Source organism: Ostrinia furnacalis, unplaced genomic scaffold, assembly GCF_004193835.3.
Source record: "Ostrinia furnacalis isolate ACB-3 unplaced genomic scaffold, ASM419383v2 OfSCF7454, whole genome shotgun sequence".
In the NCBI taxonomy this organism is placed as follows: domain Eukaryota; kingdom Metazoa; phylum Arthropoda; class Insecta; order Lepidoptera; family Crambidae; genus Ostrinia; species Ostrinia furnacalis.
The window spans coordinates 402,394-423,519 of record NW_021137693.1 but is presented as its reverse complement, the minus strand read 5'-3'; the positions used below and the strand labels follow the sequence as shown (position 1 = coordinate 423,519).

The following is a 21,126-nucleotide window of genomic DNA, read 5'->3' as shown; positions in this document are numbered from 1 at the left end:
AAGACGCACGATAGGTTTTCTGACGAAAATAAATCTACGCGTGCGAAACCGCGGGTCTAATGATAATAAACCTACTTTCCTAAAAAAAAATAGGGACAGTGATCACTTGACCGGTGGTTATATCATTCATGAACATACGCCCGTATTCACAAACGATGCTTGCTTAAGTGAAGCAGCAAATCGAACGCACAGCGTGGAATAGAGCTCTGTAATTGGTTCATGTGTCACCCTGTGCGTCCACGCGCACTATGAGACCTCATAGTAATGTTTGTGAATACGAGCCATAGACAATAACCTCGCGGCTGACCAAACAGTTTATTTTTAAAAGCCGAATAATTTACCAGCTCTACCGGCTGATAATGTGCCCAACACGAGCGACCCGCGTGCCCAGACACCAAGATAACCACAAAAAATTGTAACGCATTAACTGTAGCTTTTTTTTTCTCGCATTTTGCCTGCAAGTCTTCAAGGCTGTATGATAGTTGATATCATTGCATTGATAAGAAGTTATGTTTTGGCGGGAATTTCGCTATGATGTAATTTTAAAAGTTTCGTTATTACGCGAGCAGTGCGGACGTGCGGTCCATCAATTTAACGGTTTATCAACTGAAACAAATTACATATTGTCTATGTTATAAATAAATACACTGCCTCAGATTCATTTATTTTAGTTTATTAGCATAAAATATAGGCGAATCTTTAATCTTTACAAGGGTCATTCCACAAAAATATGTCAACTCTTAGTCCGCGCCACATTTCACATGAAATATTTGTTAATATTTTATTCCAAAATTGTTAAATAACAGCTCGCAATGTGCTTTATTCATCACCCATTTATATTTTTTGAAACTATTTTTAAAACATCTTAAAATCCTTTTGAATGACCCAAAACGTCATTCCCTAGGCATGTCCGTACTCCAAAATTTTGTGTTTTGGGACCCACATTTATAAAAAAATCTACTTTAACCTTTGTTTTAATTAACGAATAATCTATTTAAATGTATATTACACCAAATTCTATTAATATTTTGCGGTTTCAATAAACAATAATTTGATTTTCTTTAGTTGAAAAAGAGTCTACAGTTTTTAGCGTCATTCCCTCGCCACGCACTGATTTTATAATTTTGCGCTTTAATATGTAATTAGAGTGAATGATATTTAGTTGAGTTTAAAGTACGATACGAAGTTATCCTCAGACCATACTGGCTTTGCGGTAGCCGTTTTTTGAATTAGTGCAAACGTGCCAGTTGTTACCGAAACATGTGTTACTCCAGTCACTTCGTCAGTCCCTAGTTGAGTAGCTTTATTGATTATAATAGGAAATTGTATATAATTTAATAGTATTTACGTGTGGTTTTTTGGCTATTTTCGGCACATCGTATTAAGCATCTTATAATATAAAGTTAATCTGCATTTGTGTTAAGTTTTACTCCAAATCGTCAGTCCCTAGAGCGTCAGGCCCTAGCTTTAAACGGCACTTGGGACTAAATTACTAGTTAGGGAATGATGTTTTTTATATAGTGATAATAACAAAACAACTACATTATGTGTATTAACTTATCTATAAATGTTAAGGTTAAAAGTTTTATACTTTATTAGAAGTCATATAGGAGTAATGTAGTATGAAAAAATTGAAAATTATAATTTCTCCTAAAATAAAGCATAAAGTGACTGGCCCTTTTAGACATAACATAATTAATTAATAAACAATAATTTACACTAATAAAGTATTCAAAAGCATCTTAAAAAAGTTACGGACAAAATGACGTCGAAAATATACAGATTTTTATGGAATGACCCACAAACATTCTTTGGATTCACGCCAAAATTAACACCGAAACAATGTTATTACACGTAGTACCTACGTAAAATGTTATTTATTTTAGTTAGCAATAATGCATTGCGGTAACGTAAAATGCTGTAAGCTTTAATGTAATGAGAATTCACACACCTACATTGCTCATCGAACTGTGTTTCCTTAGGAAAGTTCAATAACCTTAAACATAAGGCAATGATCTTCACTGATACGAGTCCATTGTGTTCATGAAATGTTTTATAAACAAACTTTTTTGTGGTCAACCAAATTACGGTAATTATAGATAGTATACTTAGCTAGTTTACCGTCATAATTCAATTTTTACAAATCTTGTGTAAACCTACCTTTCTTGTAATTTGTAATTTGTTTCAATTTATATTCCGAGTAGATTTTGAAATAGGAGGTACTATTGTGTGTTGATGAAAATTGACTTTTCTTTAACTTTTCCATACAAAATCGCAATTTCTTAAATAATGACTGCTCCACGCAGCTAGGCGGTATACCAGGAACCATATTTACAACATCAGGTCCTCATATTTATCATCATCACCATCATCCTCAGCCATAGGACGTCCACCGCTGTACATAGACCTCTCCTAATGCTTTCCATGATGTGACCCGGTTGGTAGCGGCCTGCGTCCAGCGCCTTCCATAATAGTAGCATAAATATGACGCAAAGATAGCAAATCTTTGCGTCATATTTATGCTACTCATCTTTCAAAAATTCAGGTCAAACTCTGTCAAATCTAACAAAGCATCCTTGATCCATCTCGCGCTACGGCACCCACTGTCTGACATTTACCTAAGTAATAACTTTCAGTATGTAGTGATAAAATCATGATGAATCCAGTATTAATCCAGTCATACAGTTATCAGTTAGCCACCATGTGACAGATATCACTAATCGGGTCAACATTAGAGTTTATCTTTAGCACTTGCTATTTATTGCTTTTTATTGGTTTGTAAATGTTAGCTACTTTAAAATTGGCTCATTGTCAAGTGGAGGGCTTTACAAAGTACAAAAGAAAAAGAACAATAATATTGAAATGCATCACACAACGAATCGAATCGTTTTTTTCAATTGAATCGTTTTTTAAACATTTTTACTGATAGCGGATAGCGGGCGGGTTCATTTCTTTCTCGTGCATGTAAACACTGCCCTTTTCAGGGCAGTGTTTACATTGAGCTTTTTGCATCGCTGCATCGCTACAGCTACAATAGCGTTCTATGAATATTAGACCGCGGCCGGAGGGCGTAGCGCGGGCAGGCCTCGAACTAGGTGGACCGACGATCTGGTGAAGGTCGCGGGAAGAGTCTGGATGCGGGCAGCGCAGGACCGGTCGTTACGGAAATCAAATCAAATCAAATCAAAAATATTTATTCAGTTTAGACCACAAGTGGCACTTAAATCCTTTGGAGGGGAGGCCTTTGTCCAGCAGTGGACGTCATTTGGCTCAAACGAGACGAGAGACGAATATATACACCACAAAATACTTAAAACCAACTCTAGGTTATTGTTAACCGTGTCTCATTAGTTAAATGTAAAAGGATTAAAATAAATAATAAGTAAAAACATCATCTATTTCTTAAGCAATAAAAACAAACAAGTTTCACAGTGTTATCATATTGAGGAATGTAGAGAACTAACTCGCCTATGATGAATTCAATTCCAAAACCGGTTGGAGTGACGATGCATTTAGTGCAATTTGGTAGCTCGGTGGGAACCAGTTACGGCCGCAAAAGTCATCCGTAGCGGACGTGTGACGTGTCTGTCATCATTAGAATAAGGCTTCAATGTGGGTAGCAGGCCACGAGTTCAAATTCAATTCTTTAAATTCACATGGCTTCAAGTGGTGCGTATTTGAAGCACACTGGTTTTGCTAATGTCGAGTGTTTGAGAAAGAGCTAATAAGTTACCTACTTAGTTAATCTTCTCGCAGCTGACGCAGTTTCTCAGAGTGTTTGTACAGTTTGCAGTCGGCGTAGTATAACTATGGAAAACTACGTCAGCTATACGAGTTAAGCTAAAATATTTTTAAGCTTAGCTCTTGGTCTACATCTGCATTAAAATAGTGCTGGTCTTGCGATTGAGTTTGTTCCTCAACTTCTTCTCCGCTCTCTCATTTGGCATGTTTTCCGAAATGGTGGGTGGTCCCTGAAAAGGTTTAGAAAGAATTTTAATTGGAATATTTTTATTCGGAAAAGCTGTGGAAAAAGTTTCATGGAAAATTCATCTTTTGCGTGTTTTGCACAGATTTTATCTGCAGTTCTGCACAACAATGATGTATCCCTCGCTGAATATAATGTAGCTTAGCCGGTATAGTTAAATAATTTTTTAACAGAAAAATGTATGGAATACTCGTATCAGAAAAATACCAACCGTAACCTGCGGGGTCAGCCCTGACTACCGAAATGACTTCACGCGCGAACTCGAGCGCACTGCAGCAGATAAACCTGCTTATGCGCAGATCGCTGACGTCACAAGGTCATCATTAGTACTTGCACTGACTTACGGTTACTGAACAAGTTGGTACAGTCCGGTACAAATCTCATTAGTTGAGATTAAAAGTCTTTTTTTGTATTTTTTTAGGTAATCAAGAGAATTAATAAACTTTATCAAATAATTTATTTCTCAAAACATAGAAAACATTTTCTACGGGATCTAAATCAAAAATACAATAGCCTTAGAACATTATCTATTTTAATTTAATGGTGATTCTCATTTTGTATAATACCTCATAAATCAAGTAGGTATGTATATCGATGTTTTTCTCAGATGTAAATGTAACTAACTATCGACGTCAAGTAGGTATTATAAATGTCGCTCATTTTAATTAATAGATCTCTGTATTATCTTTCATATTTCACGATGTCGGGAAATAAATTATAATCTACTGACAGCTTTAAACATCGAAACGAGAACCACCTCCTTTTGTTGAATTCGGTTAAAAACATTAACCCTCCTTCTGGCGCAGTCGGGTAAAAAGGGCTTATTCCCAAAGGTTCACAGCTCTACTGTTTAGTTCGTACTTTGATTCCCAACGGGTCCACGACAACAAAAATAAAAAATCTATGAAACATTTAAAATTTCATGGACCCGGTGAGAAATAAGAACAATAGAGTCGTGGACCTTTGGGAATAATCCGTAAAAAGCATTACAAAATGCGTAAATTGCTTTAGTAAAAGCAGCTGTCTTAATTAGTCACGCTTTTCACGGCAACCATGACAGTCTACATGACTGCAATCGACAACCATGTCCATGCTCTATGTTCCTTGATGCTCTATCATTTACCACGAGCAACAGTACCTTTGTCGACAGTCATTTCTTTATCGGAGGGTGTATACCTACTAAAAAACTGAAAATAAACGTTCTGCTTGATCGTGACTGAATCATTTTTGTCATTACGTGGTTAGTTGCTTTATTGTTATACTCCATGATGTAAGTGCTAGGTGCTATAATGTCGGTGTCACCGATACGGTGATAAATGGTGCACGGTGCAGTTGCATGATTGCATTGCTACCTTATTTTTCATTTTATCTGAATTCTTATACATTTTATTAGCCATGTACGATTGATATGGATAATACTTAGATAGTAGGTACCCATACGTTGCAAGACGTAACGTAAGATGCTGAAAGACAAACGGGACGATTTCCACTTCTCGTTCCCACCGCTGCAACTCCTGTGTAGCCAGGCAGAATCTACAGCTTGATCGCCAATAAAAACACAACCCTTGAAGGTCAAGTTTGTCGCGGGGGAAAGTTATGCTGAAAGACGAAAATAATGGGTTTATCTTTTCGCTCAGTAAGGCATTTTCCTAGTATTTACTAGTAACAATATTCTTTCTAAACTCACAAATATCGGTCTAAAGAAGCAGTATTTTGTATTATTTTACTTGTATGGAGAAATTGGATGACGAAATTAGGGTCCAGTCCAGTTACAACCTCTTACAAATACTACAACAAACCGACATTTAATTTTCTCGGATACTTACGGTTAGGATGCAGCGCTGAATCATTTACTCGTAATTACAGAAGCCGAAGTCGATTCTACCCAGAATAGGCCAATCAACTCGCAATAAATTAAAAGCAAATAATGTCCCCTAGCTCCCAAATGACCCACCCGTGTTGCCCACAATGTTAAACAATCAACTTTTTAATCAATGTGATGTAGGACGTTGTTACTTACTTAGTGAGAGAACCTTTTGTTCTCATTATCCAAGTACATAGAATGTCATAAAGAGCTCTTTTTATTCTTTGTTAATTGTTTGCTTGCTCTCCGAAAAACATTAATCATGGCTTTGATAAGATACAAATTAATAAGGAGCAAATGCCCGTTTTTATCATCAATCCCTAACCCCTATGGTAATACTTAGCAGGCAGGGGTCACTTAACACGTTGAGTGCGAAACCAGGTCTATAGACCTTGTGTACGTCTCGCTTACCGTGCGGCTAAGAAAATTATAGTCTTCCTTGTCGTGCGAAAGGCATAACTTCAATTGGGTCCGGTGTAGGAAAGTGATGAATATATATCTATGATGTATTCTTAAAATAGAATCCAATGATGTACCTACCTTAATACCAGGTTTTTAGACCTGGTACCGCACGGAAGTAATAAAATGTCTTCACAATGCGAAACCAGGTCGAAGCGCCTTGTACCCTGCGCACCTGGTACCGCACCCCACGCTAGCTTCGTGCAGCCAGTGTTGCCTCGCATTCGTAAGAAACGCACATGTCGACATGGCGTCAAGAGAAACAAACAGAATCAAAACTGCAAATTGATTATAATTTAATTTGCTACACGATTTATTGCTAATTTAAATAATGTTTTTCGTGACAAACATTTTAAGTTGTAACTAAATGTTATTAAATTAAATGTTTTCTTTAAATATAGCTTATTTAAGTATTTATGCACGTATGTCTTATTTGTAAAATATTTAGACTAAATTATTAAAAAATCTTTGTTTGTTACTTTTTTAAATTTTTAATAAAACTTAATTTAAACTATCGATATTTGTATTTCACATCCCTAGAATACCCACCAAACTTCACTACTTCAGTGCGGCACAGGGTGCATAAGCCTTGTATTTTGAATATAGCTATAATTTTTATACTAAACAAGTTATTCACGAACGCCTTCAGGTGTATGTCAATAAATGCATTATTATTAATATTCAAAGAAAAAAAACACAATATCTATTAACATGAAGCCAAAAATAACATTAATATATCTTAAATATTACAAGGTCTTTAAGCCTTGTGCCGCCACAATGTAAGTTTTAATACCAGGTTTATTGACCTTGTACCGAAGGAATGGAAAGTATTAGAAAGTTACTGCCGCAGCAAAGGTGTTAAAAATTAGGGATTGATGGTGAAAACGGGCATTAGACTCGTAGAGCAGGCATTATGAATTTAAGAAAGAAGGAATAAGTACGTGTAAAAGTGCTTTTTTTGAGCCTATTTACAGAAATAAATAATTTTTTTTTAATACTTTAACTGAAATCGTAGTAACAAGGATCCTGGAATACGAAATAGATTTCTTCAAAGTCTTTTAATGTACGTTTCATCGCTTTTATAACCCATAACTTATAAATAGTGAACGGGCATTATTTGAATTCATACCTATACAGTGGTTTTGAAATTAATGATAGATATTTTACGTCGAAATAAAAATAACTTCCGCCTGTGACCCACTGACATAATAACGGACTAGTTATAATAAAGTAAACAAGGGAAAATAATAATGTGTGTGCATCTGTCCACTTCAAAGTGTAAGGTCCACACTCCACGCTTATCGTACGTCATCGGTTGTTTACATCGTTCGAAGTTAAACAAATTAATATAATGATCATATCGGATAACTAAACTAATTAGGAAGCGATAATTAAATCTAGGTTTACCACCTAGGTACCTAAATTAGCTACCAATATAGGGTGGTGACCTAGGTAATGCTTACAAAACTCAACAACTCAAGTTTTTAGAACTCTATGATTAGATGTTTATGTAATTAACTCATAGTGAAAGAAATGCCTTGAACATTGGACTATCTATCGCCTGTAGTATATTTGTTCAGTTACAATATGAAAACAGCCAAATAATAAACCTGCAGTCGAGAGCAAAAACCTCTAGCGGCCATCATAAACATCTGACACAGCGACAGCACATCAAGAAACACTGAATGGTGTCTAAAGTGCTTGTAAAATGTGCTATTTTGCAACAATAGCCTGTGCTGCAGACTGTACTAATTGCTTTGTCTACTCGTGCAAGAAGCATCGTGCGTGGGCAGCACGTAGGATGCAATTTCCTTCATGACAGCATCCAGCGGGCACCGGGAATGTAATTTCATATCATTAAGTTCATTTGTTGGAAAGTAACATTCTCTAGTAAAGAACTAGTTCCTTTGAATACCTCAATAATGAGGGCTAACTTAAGGAACAACTGTATACGTCTGCCTGCCCTGCAATCATAACTACGAACTTTGATTATAAAGCCTACTACGAATTGTCAACACTCCCTTTGATCTAATAAGTAATTCAAACTATTGAAAGGGAACTAAAAAATAATGTATGAGCGTAATGTACCGAAATTAGTAACGTAGTTGATTAGACTTATTCCATAACAATAACAAGTAATTCCTGAAGAAAAATATATTTTTGATGAGTAAGTGTTATCAATCCCAATCCCATCCCAACTAATATTATAAATGCGAAAGTAACTCTGTCTGTCTGTTTGTTACGCTTTCCCGCTTAAACCTCGCAACCGATTTTGATGAAATTTGGCATAGAGATAGTTTGAGTCCCGGGAAAGAACATAGGATAGTTTTTATCCCGGTTTTTGAAAGAGGGACGCGTGCGATAAAGTTTTTCTGTGACAGACAAAATTCCACGCGGGCGAAGCCGCGGGCGGAAAGCTAGTTTATTATAAAGGTCACCCGTAGCGCCTGATGGTTTGCCGCGGCAAGCAATTACTTTGAGTGGGTAAACTTGTGTCTCATCATAACACAGCAGGAGTAATGCTGGTTTTATTAATTTTCCGTAAACCTTGACCTTAAATGTCAATAGCTAGGCTTAATTTGGGAAATAATGTTAATGTTGTATGTCACACTATAAGTACAATTGAGTGTTTGTATTACCTAAAAATGAAATCTTAGGGTAATAGAAACATAATAATGTCTCACGTCTCTTTTCATGTTCTTTACATGAAAAGAGACGTGAGACATTATTATGTTTCTATTACCCTACGACAACTATTTTAATGTGACACTAGTTACATCTAGGATTCATTGTTGTTGGAATTTAAACCTTAATAGCTTGTAATAAAATTCGACGTCTGTCAAAAGTTTCCTGTGCAGCTACTGTAGGTACAGTCGCCACCAATGTCAAGGGTGTTGGCTCTGACGTGGTCATCTCCCCAGCCAAGTTCCGCGGCGCCAGAAATAACGCATCCACCCACCACTTGTGTTTGTACTTTCATTCACGTTTCGTGACGTATCGATAAACAATCGTCAATATAATCGGATGATTCGGATGTTACATAGTCACCCGTTTAAGTATGCGTATTATGCAATCCAGTGATAGGTACACCTCCTTTTTTCTGGCTCAATAAACCAAACAGGTCATAATTCTCATCGTTACCAAAAGAGCTTCTTCTTCTGCTCAGTAGAATGAGATAACTCTACCTACGATCCGCTTATGACGCATAGCCCGATCGGCCTAAACACGCCCTCTGAAGCGCGAAATCAACCTTCTTATCGAACAGTCCGGTTGGTCCGGTCGATTTGCCACACCGTATTTTTTAAGCCTTATTTCACATGTTTTGGAAGTCTGATCCAGAAAAATTCCAAGTCAAAACAATTGAAGACAGTTAACAACGTTATGGTTATTTATTAGCTACAAAAAAACATTTTCAAATTTTGACGCGCGTCTCATTCTGGACATAATTTACTTGTTTAATAAACTGGTTGCCAGGAACAAGATCCGACATCGAAATGTATGATATCTTCGCCCTTTAACTAAATGTGCAACTAAGCAATCGGATTTCTCTCTTAGCCATATTTATCATATAATAATATGGCTAAGAGAGAAATCCGATTGCTAAGTTGCACAAAAAAAATCAACTCGATGCGCGCCTATCTTTAAACGTTTAAATTGTCTTTGCTGGTTTAATCTATGCAAAATGTCACGTCTTGGACTGCGTCACACTGACATTGACAGTTTACGTGCTGCTGCTATTCGCGATAGACGAGTTCGGGTTTAAAATTATTAAATTGAGTAATTAATATCAAGTTTCATTAATAAAAATAACAAGAAATTAATAGTGTCTATAATGGATCCAGATGACAATCGCGCTGAAGGCTGGAAATACCTAAATAAGCAGTTTTTCGGCGATGGTTCGTACTTTCGATTTGGATTAAAAATCCCACATTTCAATGAAGAATTCGCAGTGATTTTCGTCACGAGGTCATAATCGTTAATGTCATAGTTCCGTATAGTATCTTGGACACGGTGTGGAATGTGAGAGATTAGCATTTTATGTCTTTCAACTTGAGTCCCAAGCTCAACTACAGATGCTAAGAAAAGGTGAAAAACACCTTGCTAAATGATAACGTAGTCTCGTGATAACTGTTTTACTGCCTACTTTATTCTTAGAAGTTCTATAATTACTCTTAATATGGGTAAATAACATTCTTATCAATTCCACAATAAAATTTATTCTAGGGATTAAAATTCTCTTGAATGAAGTCTGAAATCTATTTATTAATATGATTTTTATTTTTAAAACAATTCAACTGTAAGGTTTATACTAAACTGGCTGTTTTTCTCTAGATAATGTCAATAGTTCATGGTGGTTCTCTCCATATAAGTTTTATTTTCAATTCCAGAATTTGTTGATAAACTAAAAACATTTTACTACTATTCTTACTTTTAAACTTTAGAAAATCAATTTCCATAGCCAAGCAGTAAGCAATTAAATTATTTTCTCAATCCGTTGCGCTACAATATTAGACGTAGATTTATCTTGTGATCAGACATCAGACCTGCTCTTCTCGACTATGCTGAAGGTCATACGTTCAATTTTGGACTATCCACCTTTACTGTACACAATGAGTACTCACAATATCTAATGTAAACATGTACATACACTAAAATAGATAACACTGTTTGCGTTTTCTATCGCTGTGCGCAGCTTCGAGCCAAAGTTCACGCAAACATGATAGCGGATTAATTAGTTTCTCGTGAAATATTTCCAGCACTGCCGCATTGCATGCAATCGTAATGATTTCTAAATACGTATTATGGATTGGGTTAAATTGTTTTTTTTGACATAATGGCACATATTAAGTGTCTTATTTATTCAGGATTTTTATGTAAAAATACTTAGTAAACTAATTTAAAATTTAAACAAATATTTTGTTGAGTAAACTGTCTCTGTAAATGATAAATGAACTAAATCTTTATTTACCAACCAACTGTCTGTCTAGAATAGATTTCACAATAGTAATCATACCATAAGCTATTTTTCCAGACTCTGAATGTGCAATATGTTTTCAAGTTTACCTTGAGGAAATAGATATTAATCTGGGGGCGCGGCAGTGCCCCCACCAAGTCGAGCAAAAAGCGGCACGGCCGTACCATCCTTTTCTCGAAGCAATTCAGGCCATTTTCGACTGCCTGTAACTTCGTTGTGGATAAAACTAAAAGGCTGAATTTTCATTAGCTATGCAGGCATTGTAAAGACACGGTATATTCAAAATTTCATTCAATTTGAACCAGTAGTTTAAGAATTATAACGGGTCAAAGTTACTTAATTTTGTCACTCACTGACTGACTCACCGATCATCAAAATTCTAAGGCACTTCTAGCAGACCTAGAAGCTTCAAATTTGGAATATAAGTAGTGTTTGGTGTATGAATTAAGGAAAAACTAAAATATTTGGAGGCACGGTAGTGCAACCGCCAAGTCGAGTAAAATTTTTCAATTTCGGTCCAGTTTTCTAGATACATAACTGCTGTCTACAAAATACAAAAAGAAATGAGATCCCATCAAAAACAATACTTGTCAAAAAAACCAAGTCTCGCAACTCAGTTGTTCTACGGTAAAAAGTTGTGAGATCCATGTAATACCAAGTCCAGGCCAGGAAATCTTTAACGTTTTACATAAATATATTGACTTGGCCATCGCATGAAAACACGTGTAAATTAAATTATTTAGTGCGATGGCCAAGTCAATAATTTATGTAAAACGTTAAAGATTTCCTGGCCTGGACTTGGTATTACATGGATCTCACAACTTTTTACCGTAGAACAACTGAGTTGCGAGACTTGGTTTTTTTGACAAGTATTGTTTTTGATGGGATTAGGTATTGTCTAGGTATTATACTCATAATATTACTATTGTGAACTGCTGTTTAACAATAACTTCTACAAGAAGTGCAAGCAGCCTACATGATAAAGCTGAATAAATCTACAGTTTGTTTTCAGTTTTTCGCTATACTTACCATTTTTGAAATCAAGAACATAACTCCCACATGATTTTTTTCTGTTTAGCCCAAGTTTTAATGAGGACTATCGTTTTTATACTTAACAGTTGGCACCCCTTGCGATTGACAGGACCTTACTCTACAGTGGCGCCATCTTGATGAGTGCATATGCGATAGTCCTCCTACCACTTTAGCACTCACCGGTTGGTGCCACTGTCTTCGCTACTAGCAAGTGACAGGACCTTACTCTACAGAGTGGCGCAAACTGGTGAGCGCTAAAACGATAGCCCTCATTACCTTAAATGTTACTAGCTAGAACAACCTATAAGGAACGTACCTGATAAAATTCAAGTTTGTAGGTGTTACAGTTTTTGAGATTTCGTGACGAGTGAGTCAGTCAGTGACCTCTCGCTTTTAATGTAACATTAAAGACTATAATGTAAACTTTGTTGTTTCCAGGTGAACGCGCGAACTATGTGAACATACCGCACGTGATCGCCATGGTGGGGCTCCCGGCGCGCGGCAAGACGTACATCTCCAAGAAGCTGTCACGGTACCTGAACTGGATAGGGATTAACACAAGAGGTGCGTACATTCTGATGCTTTTTACGGTCCGGCCTGTCCGGCTTTTGTTAGGCTTTTTATTTGGCTGCCGCGCCAGGCGAAAGTCGAGCCACAATAATATGAAGCGCACGCATCAGGACGTTCGGCAACCGATGATGATAGTACTCACTCGTGAGCTATGACACTAATAATTGCACTCAATTTCCGGCCAAATGAAGCACAGAGTCCGGCTTTTGTGTTTTTGGACCTGGCAACCCTAGGTACGGGAGACTGAGGAGTCTTGTAGATAAAGTCAATTCTCTGAACCTGCCTTTGCCTTCTTTATTTGGGGGCTACCTATGACAGTTTATGAGCTTGTGGGAAATTGTCAACTCTCTAACCGTTATAGATGCAGCGAAATCGGCTTTGTTACAACTCTCCTGCAAATCTACTGCTGCTCTGCATGCAATAATCTCAGTGATTCATGTAAACATTTCTCTAACCAATAGTTTCTTTAAAGGATTAGGTACCAACTTTTTATCAGTAGAAAAATATACATGATTCAACTATTATTATGCCCTTTAATTTATTTTCTGCAATTATAAACAGGTAAACAACATAATGTTTTTGTAATATCAATATAGATTAAAAACAAGACACCAATTCAGTCTAGAATATTTTAATATAAATAGAAACATCCCAACTAATCCCAACTAATATTATAAATGCGAAAGTAACTCTGTCTGTCTGTCTGTCTGTTACGCTTTCCCGCTTAAACCTCGCAACCGATTTTGATGAAATTTGGCATAGAGATAGTTTGAGTCCCGGGAAAGAACATAGGATAGTTTTATCCCGGTTTTTGAAACAGGGACGCGCGCGATAAAGTTTTTCTGTGACAGACAAAATTCCACGCGGGCGAAGCCGCGGGCTGAAAGCTAGTAGTCTATATTTTATCATAGCTATTTAGGCAAGTAGTTTTGGAGTGCTGACCATGCACTGGAAGATGTATTGTAGGCAGGCTTCCCACTCGGTGGACCGACGATCTAGTGAAGATCGCAGAAGGCACTTGAATACGGGTAGCGTACCGATTGTTGTGTGAAATTGAGGCCTTTGTCCAACACAAAAAACAAACGAAGATTCCTAAATCAGTTCTTATCTCATTTTTTTTTATGAAAACTTATTTTTTTGTTTAGTTTTCAACCTGGGCGAGTACAGGCGGCATGCAACCACCGCCTACACCAGCCATGAGTTCTTCCGCGCCGACAACAAGGAAGCGATGGCCATCCGTCAGCAATGTGCGCTCGATGCGTTACACGATGTCTGCGAGTGGCTCGTCAAAGGTGGAGAAGTGGCCGTGAGTATACCATACAGCAGTGATGGCCAAGAGGTCGACCGCGGTCTACCGGTCGACCGCGAAGACGATTTTGGTAGCCCGCGAGAGTTAAATAAACTGAACTTATTTTAAAATGTACTATTCGCGCCAAGAACATTGACTGTCTATCTACCTATAAATAAAGGTACTCATACGCTTCGGTCAGTCGTAACGTGGGTATTGTTTCTGCTAAAATGTTTTATTTCACTCTTCTACTACCTTGCAGTCGACCGCAAGAAATATTTTCGAGCATAAGACCTCACATTTCAAAAGTTTGGCCACCCCTGCCATATAGCAACAGCAGGTGTAAAGCAAGAGAATGGTCCCTCAAGTAGTAGCAGTGGTAGGGCAAAAAAAGAATGAGACATGTATAGGCTCCTTAAGAGCATTTGACGATTTGCAAGAACTAATTTAATTAGTCTAAACAAATAAAGATAATTTTGATTTTGATTTCAAGTTGCCAGATAGCAACAGTGGCGTAACTAGGGTGGTGGATGCCCAAGCATCCACCACCCTAGTTACCTTGAGCTTGGGCCAAGCTCAAGGCGCATATCTTGGGGAGTGCAGAAAAGACCTGACTGACTGAGACGTCAACATTTTTAAGGGTACAGTTGCACCGAGCCAATAAAAAGATGATGACAAGAGACGATATCTAAAAACTAATCTAGTTATGTCATCTAGTAGATGCTAACCCCACATTAACATGTAGATCTATTGAACTGACTACAAACTGTATTTGATTCGGAAGTTTGAACTCTGTGACCGCTAGACGTGCTAATCGATTGATATAATTTGCAAAAATGGTTCTTATTACCTACGTCCTTAAACAAAGAATGCTATTTCCAGGTGTTCGACGCCACGAACTCGACGCTCGACCGCCGGCGCATGATCCGCGACATCGTGGTGCACAAGATGGGCTTCAAGCTGTTCTTCGTGGAGTCCATCTGCGACGACCCGCGGATCATTGAGCAGAATATTATGGTGAGTACTCACTACACCCTTAGGCCAGAACAGACGGTGAAACGCATCTGCAACGAAACTGCAACTGCTAGTTACTTTTGAGTTGCATCTAAGTTTCTGCCATAGCGTCCGTTGAGAAACCACACATGACGCGACCAGTTTGAAACTTTCAGTTTCATTCATCGGAATCTTCAGATAGTTGCAGTTTCGTTGTAGTTGCGTTTCACCGTCTGTTCTGGGCCTTATGCTGTATCAAATTAGACGTTTTTAGCAGGACGTCAGCCGTGCGTTTGCAAGACCGCACACTAAGGCTGAGTTGCACCATCTAATTTTGACTTTAACAAACGTCAAGAATTTGACAAACTCCATATAAAATACACCGGCTATCGTTATACATAGTTACGGTCAAAGTTAGGTGGTGCAACTCAGCCCTTGTCATTTTTTTATTCCAAAGTAGCCTATCATACAATTTTCCATCTGTAGTTCTGCAAACGGACGAATAACGTCTGGCTTAAAACTAATTATTTGAAAAAGGCCTAATATCTCACATACCCATTTGTATAGTTTGATGAAATTCAAGTTCAAGTAGTAAACTCAGCCCAACATCGCCCGATTTACATTGAACGATTGGGTTATAGTTTCTCGATAGTTTCTCGAGATTGAATTAATCTCGTTACCATGCAATAGAATAGATATACTTTTTATGAGCACAAACAAAAATGGGCCACGTTTTCGTAGATGATTTAAAATCATCATCTTCAACATAGGCGTAGACCACCGACTTTTAGTTGGCCGATAGTTGGGCTCGATTCTAATTTGTATGAAGAGTCGGTTGATACCAAATCGGTATAATATGCGCACTTTCAAAACTGATCAACAGCCCGACAGCTAAAAATCGGTGGTCTGCGCCTAATCTAAGAGTTCAATTTATTGATTATGCATACGATGCGTCGTTTCGTCACATACCGTCTGTCCATTGTGTCCATTCGGCGCAGTAGCAAGTTTAAGGTCACCGCATTGAACTCGCGTGTTGCTAACTCAATTGATGCGCGATGCGCAGTGTCACATGCCCACCTGTTTACATATGAAATGTGTTGTGCAAAGTTCTTTACTTTGCAGTTTGCACATGACTTGGTTTTGCTTGTTTATGGACTAGGTATTTACTTTTGTTATCCTTTATTTAAGCAAACAAATGCATTTTCTAGGAATTATACAAAGTTTTAGTTTAAGTATTAGTCCAGTCAATGAATGCCTTAACGACGGTGTAGAGAGAAATCCGTGGAACACAATTTCTGACCTCGGGACTTTATTTAGCCTAGTTAGGAGGTGAACATAGCAAAAGTCCCCGCCCTTAGCCCTTGAGCCGGCGGGGGGAGGGAGGTTTAAAGGTACCACTTTTCGGTTTTTCGCTTAATTCTCGGAAACTATGCGTCCTAGTGACATGACTACTAGGAACCAAATAAAGCTTATTCAATTTGCTACAGGCGAGACCGTCAAGTTTTTTTATATCTTGTATAGTTTTTGCGGCATCTGCTCTCGAAGGTCTGTAAAATTGGAAATTTTATTTTTGTCTTATATGTTCCTATCAGGAGAAAATCAACTAAATCAACATTGAGCAAACACTATAGACATGCGGGAGCATGTTAAGCCTAGTTCCAGGGAGGGGACTGCACAGTGCGTATATTTAGACGAACCAATTGTAGCCACTTTTAACTCCTCATCATTCAAAAAGTACTGTGCATTAACACTTCAAATTTGGCTCATGTATTGAGACTTGCAAGATATACATCAGCTTCAAATTTCATAAATATACCTCAAACGGTTATTTAGGTATTGACGTTCAAAAATCGACATTTAGAACACTAAAATCTATCTATCACCTGTGAAATGTTAAAATTTACTGGTTTTTTATTTGTTCCTTTGTATTTACATAACTACTTTTCTGGATGCAAAATTTGAACCTTCGAGGTCATCTGGAAGTGGTTAGAATTTGGTCTATAGGTCAGACATGTAGATTTTTGGACGTCAATACCTAAAGAACCGTTTAAGGCATATTTATGAAATTTGAAGCTGATGTATATCTTGCAAGTCTCAACATATGAGCCAAATTTGAAGTGTTAATGCACAGTAGTTTTTGAATGATGAGGAGTCAAAAGTGGCTACAATTGGTTCGTCTAAATATACGCACGGTGCAGTCCCCTCCCTGGAACTAGGCTTAACATGCTCCCGCATGTCTATAGTGTTTGCTCAATGTTGATTTAGTCGATTTTCTCCTGATAGAAACACATAAGACAAAAATAAAATTTCCAATTTTACAGACCTTCTAGAGCAGATGCCGCAAAAACTATACAAGATATAGAAAAACTTGACGGTCTCGCCTGTAGCAAATTGAATAAGCTTTATTTGGTTCATAGTAGTCATGTCACTAGGACGCATAGTTTCCGAGGATTAAGCGAAAAACCGAAAAGTGGTACCTTTAAACCCCCCTCTCCCCGCCGGCTCAAGGGCTAAGGGCGGGGACTTTTGCTATGTTCACCTCCTAACTAGGCTAAATAAAGTCCCGAGGTCAGAAATTGTGTTCTACAGTTTTCCATCTATAATGCTTTATTGACTGGACTATATGGTTATGAAATGATTCTTGATTTGAATATGTTTCATCTCTATGTGGTTTGAAGCGGACAAATTAATTAAAAATAAATAAACAGGTCACAACTTTACGAGTCACGATGACTGACATGGCTCTATCAGACTAACATGATTGTACATGACATCCAATGACCCAAAGCATTTGTTTTTGTATAATCAAATAATTAAAAAAAGTAATTTTTAATATTCGTTTCATCTGGGTCTCAAACCCAGGTCCTCACAATCGAGAGTCCATCTCTTTAACTACTATAGGTATAGATAGCGCATAACCAAGTAAGTGCCTGAGTAGGTATAACATTATGACGTACAGCACTGGCCCATTTATTGTCCCGATGAAGTGGTAGGGTTAATAGCGCACATTGGGCAACGAAACCAAAGTAAATACAAAACGCAGCGACAGACGCGGCCACAAAACGCATACGCGCATCATTTCATAGTATTAGCTTGTCGTCGCGGAGTCGCCCAATGTGCGCTGTGGCTAAAAGTGCTTTCATAAAGCCTACTTGCAAAAATAAAATCATCATCATCATCATCATTTCAGCCATAGGACGTCCACTGCTGAACATAGGCCTCCCCTAATGCTTTCCACGTTGATCGATTGGTCTGCGGCCTGCGTCCAGCGCTTCCCTGCTACCTTTACTATGTCGTCGGTCCACCTTGTAGGTGGACGTCCCACGCTGCGTTTTCCGGTACGCGGCCTCCACTCCAGAAGCTTGCTGCCCCATCGGCCGTCAGTTCTGCGTACTATGTGCCCTGCCCATTGCCACTTCAGCTTGCTAATCCGTCGGGCTATGTCAGCGACTTTAGTTCGTTGACGGATTTACGAAAAATAAAATTATGTTTTTTTATTTCCAGGAAGTAAAAGTAAGCAGCCCGGACTACACAAACATCCAAAACACGGACAACGTGCTAAACGACTTTCTGCTCAGGATAGAGCATTACAAAGAGAAATACGAACCGCTGGACGAGCGGCTCGAGTCGGAGTACAGCTTCATGAAGATTTATGACACCGGAGAGAAGGTGATGAAAACTGTATGTAGGGCACTCTTTCTTTGGTGGGGGTAGATTTAGGGGCTTCTTATGTCTATGTTAACAATTGGTTGGTTGGTTTTTAATTTATTTTTTATTTATTATTGTCATCATTATGTAGTAGTAGTAGTCCAATCCATTTATTTATGTATTACTATTTGCTCCTATATCTATGCCAATTTTCGACCTATTGCATGTAAAAAAGTACTACAATGGATTTAAACTTTTTAAAATATCTATTTAGATTTCAAAATCTCTTGCTAGTTACTGTTGGACTTTAAAAATGTACTGTAACAAAAGTTTATAAAGTTGACTTATTGCATGCCCTTCGGTGAATTTACACATAAAATACTATCTAATCAAATCATTTGCCGAAAACCACGTCTAAATCATCAAATCGTAATAATAACAAATGCATTCACCTACTCCATCCATTTTAATTAAATAAATATAATCTTAACCTTTTTTCACCAACGAGCTCAAAATGCTCAAATAGAGTGAGACATAATTAAAAATTGAAAAGCTTTAAACTAGGATTCTCCAATAGATTTGGTATGAATCTTAACTCCATTCTGTCGGCAACTCAATTAATCTGGTAAACGATAACACTTTTTTGTATGATGATTTTTACATGATATTACAGATACACCAAAAATCCTTTAACAAGTCTCCCCTCTAAATACCCCAAAAATACCCCTGATCAGTGAGTCAGTCAGTGAGTAGGAATCGAGCTTTATATAATATAGACTAGCGGTCTGCCCCGGCTTCCCCCGTAGTACATCATAGCCTATAGTACTCAGAGATCGCGTACATATCCAACAGTGAAAGAATTTTTGAAATCGGTCCAGTAGTTCCTGAGATTAGCGCGTTCAAACAAACAAACTCTTCAGCTTTATATTATTAGTTTAGATATCTGTACACTAATAAAATAATATCTTTTTAGCTTTTACTAACAATTTATTAAATTATTGCTTAGAAAACTAATTCATTGCTGATTTAGTTTCTTCTTATTGCCATGCCATGTTATTCTTATTTTTATAAATATGACCCATGTTTATTCATCTTATGCATGATACGATTAGAAGACGTTTTTCCTGTAGTCTGGTCGCTGAGCACGTAGAATTTTGTCCATTGACCCCAAGCTACCCATCCTTATCGCTCGCGCGTAATTATATTGCTGTCGCGACTGTGCGACGTGCGCCCGCAGTGAGTGTGCGAGCGCAATAGCAACATAAAAACGCGCGAGGGTTAAGGATGGGTAGCTTGGGGTCATTGGACAAAATTCTACGTGCTCAGAGACCGGGCTTTAGTTTAACAACTTTATAATCTTCTATTCCTACTCCTCGTGTATTCTAATACTTTTCGATTGCTTCACACTAATTTATTGTTATTTAAAATATATTAGTAATTTCACGTGTTTAATGAAAGCAACGTATTTGTTAACAGGTAGTGGTTCACAAGCACGAGGGCCACATTCAGAGCCGGATCGTGTACTACTTAATGAACATACACATCGTGCCACGGACGATATACCTCACGAGGGTAAGAACTTTCATGTATCTATAGATCTAGCGCTTAAAGGTTCGGCCAAACCAACGCGTGCAGCCTTCGTGCGCGATGGCGATCAGTAGCCTTATTCACGTAAAAAAACTTCAACGACAAAAAACGCTGAGTTGCGATCCTAACGAGTAATCGTTCTATCAAAATGACCCTTGTGAATACGAATTTCAATAGGACGGCTTTTAAACGTCAACGAGATTTTGACTGTGTCAAAATACGTGATTACAGGCCACAGATGTCGTGTATGAATTTGTAGCGATGAGTTCACATCAACGTGTCTTGTCTGAGCTACACGCGTTGGTTTGGCCGAAGCTTAACGGAGACAGCTTAGTGCCTGAAGTATGAGTGTGGCACGGGAGGGGTAATTTTGACATATTATGACGTGAAAGAGGATACAAATCTGAAGATCTGACATTTGGCAAAACAAAAAACACCCTCGCGTGCCACTCCCTTACGTCAGGCACTAATCAGTTAAGCGCTACAGCTATTAGCTCGACCAATGTTAGTGGATAGCATTAGGATCCGTAACGCTGTTTATAGATGACCCACGCTGAACTGTCCCACCAAACTCAATGACAGGGGGGCGCTACCATCGTTCAACTATATGGTTTCCAACATGGCAAAAATCGGAACCAGCGATCCGGTATTGACGGTGGCGCCCAACTGTCAATGTCATGGATAGGACAGTTTAGTATTTTGGAACTATACGTAGCTTCGGGTCT

At 37.9% G+C, this 21,126-nt stretch overlaps 1 protein-coding gene across 6 annotated transcripts in view; it reads left to right on the top strand.

The window, feature by feature from the left end:
* The window catches only part of Pfrx (6-phosphofructo-2-kinase/fructose-2,6-biphosphatase), a 39,384-nt gene that overhangs the window by 5,728 nt on the left and 12,530 nt on the right, over positions 1-21,126 (top strand). For 3 of the 6 annotated variants that reach the window (XM_028320801.1, XM_028320804.1, XM_028320803.1), the window contains exons 2-6: positions 12,754-12,879; positions 14,031-14,191; positions 15,056-15,190; positions 18,671-18,847; positions 20,291-20,386. In XM_028320801.1, coding sequence (XP_028176602.1) covers positions 12,754-12,879; positions 14,031-14,191; positions 15,056-15,190; positions 18,671-18,847; positions 20,291-20,386 — 695 coding nt within the window. Of the gene's footprint in view, positions 1-10,025; positions 10,205-12,753; positions 12,880-14,030; positions 14,192-15,055; positions 15,191-18,670; positions 18,848-20,290; positions 20,387-21,126 lie in introns of those variants that run through there. The other 3 variants (XM_028320807.1, XM_028320805.1, XM_028320802.1) reach the window with 3 other exon arrangements.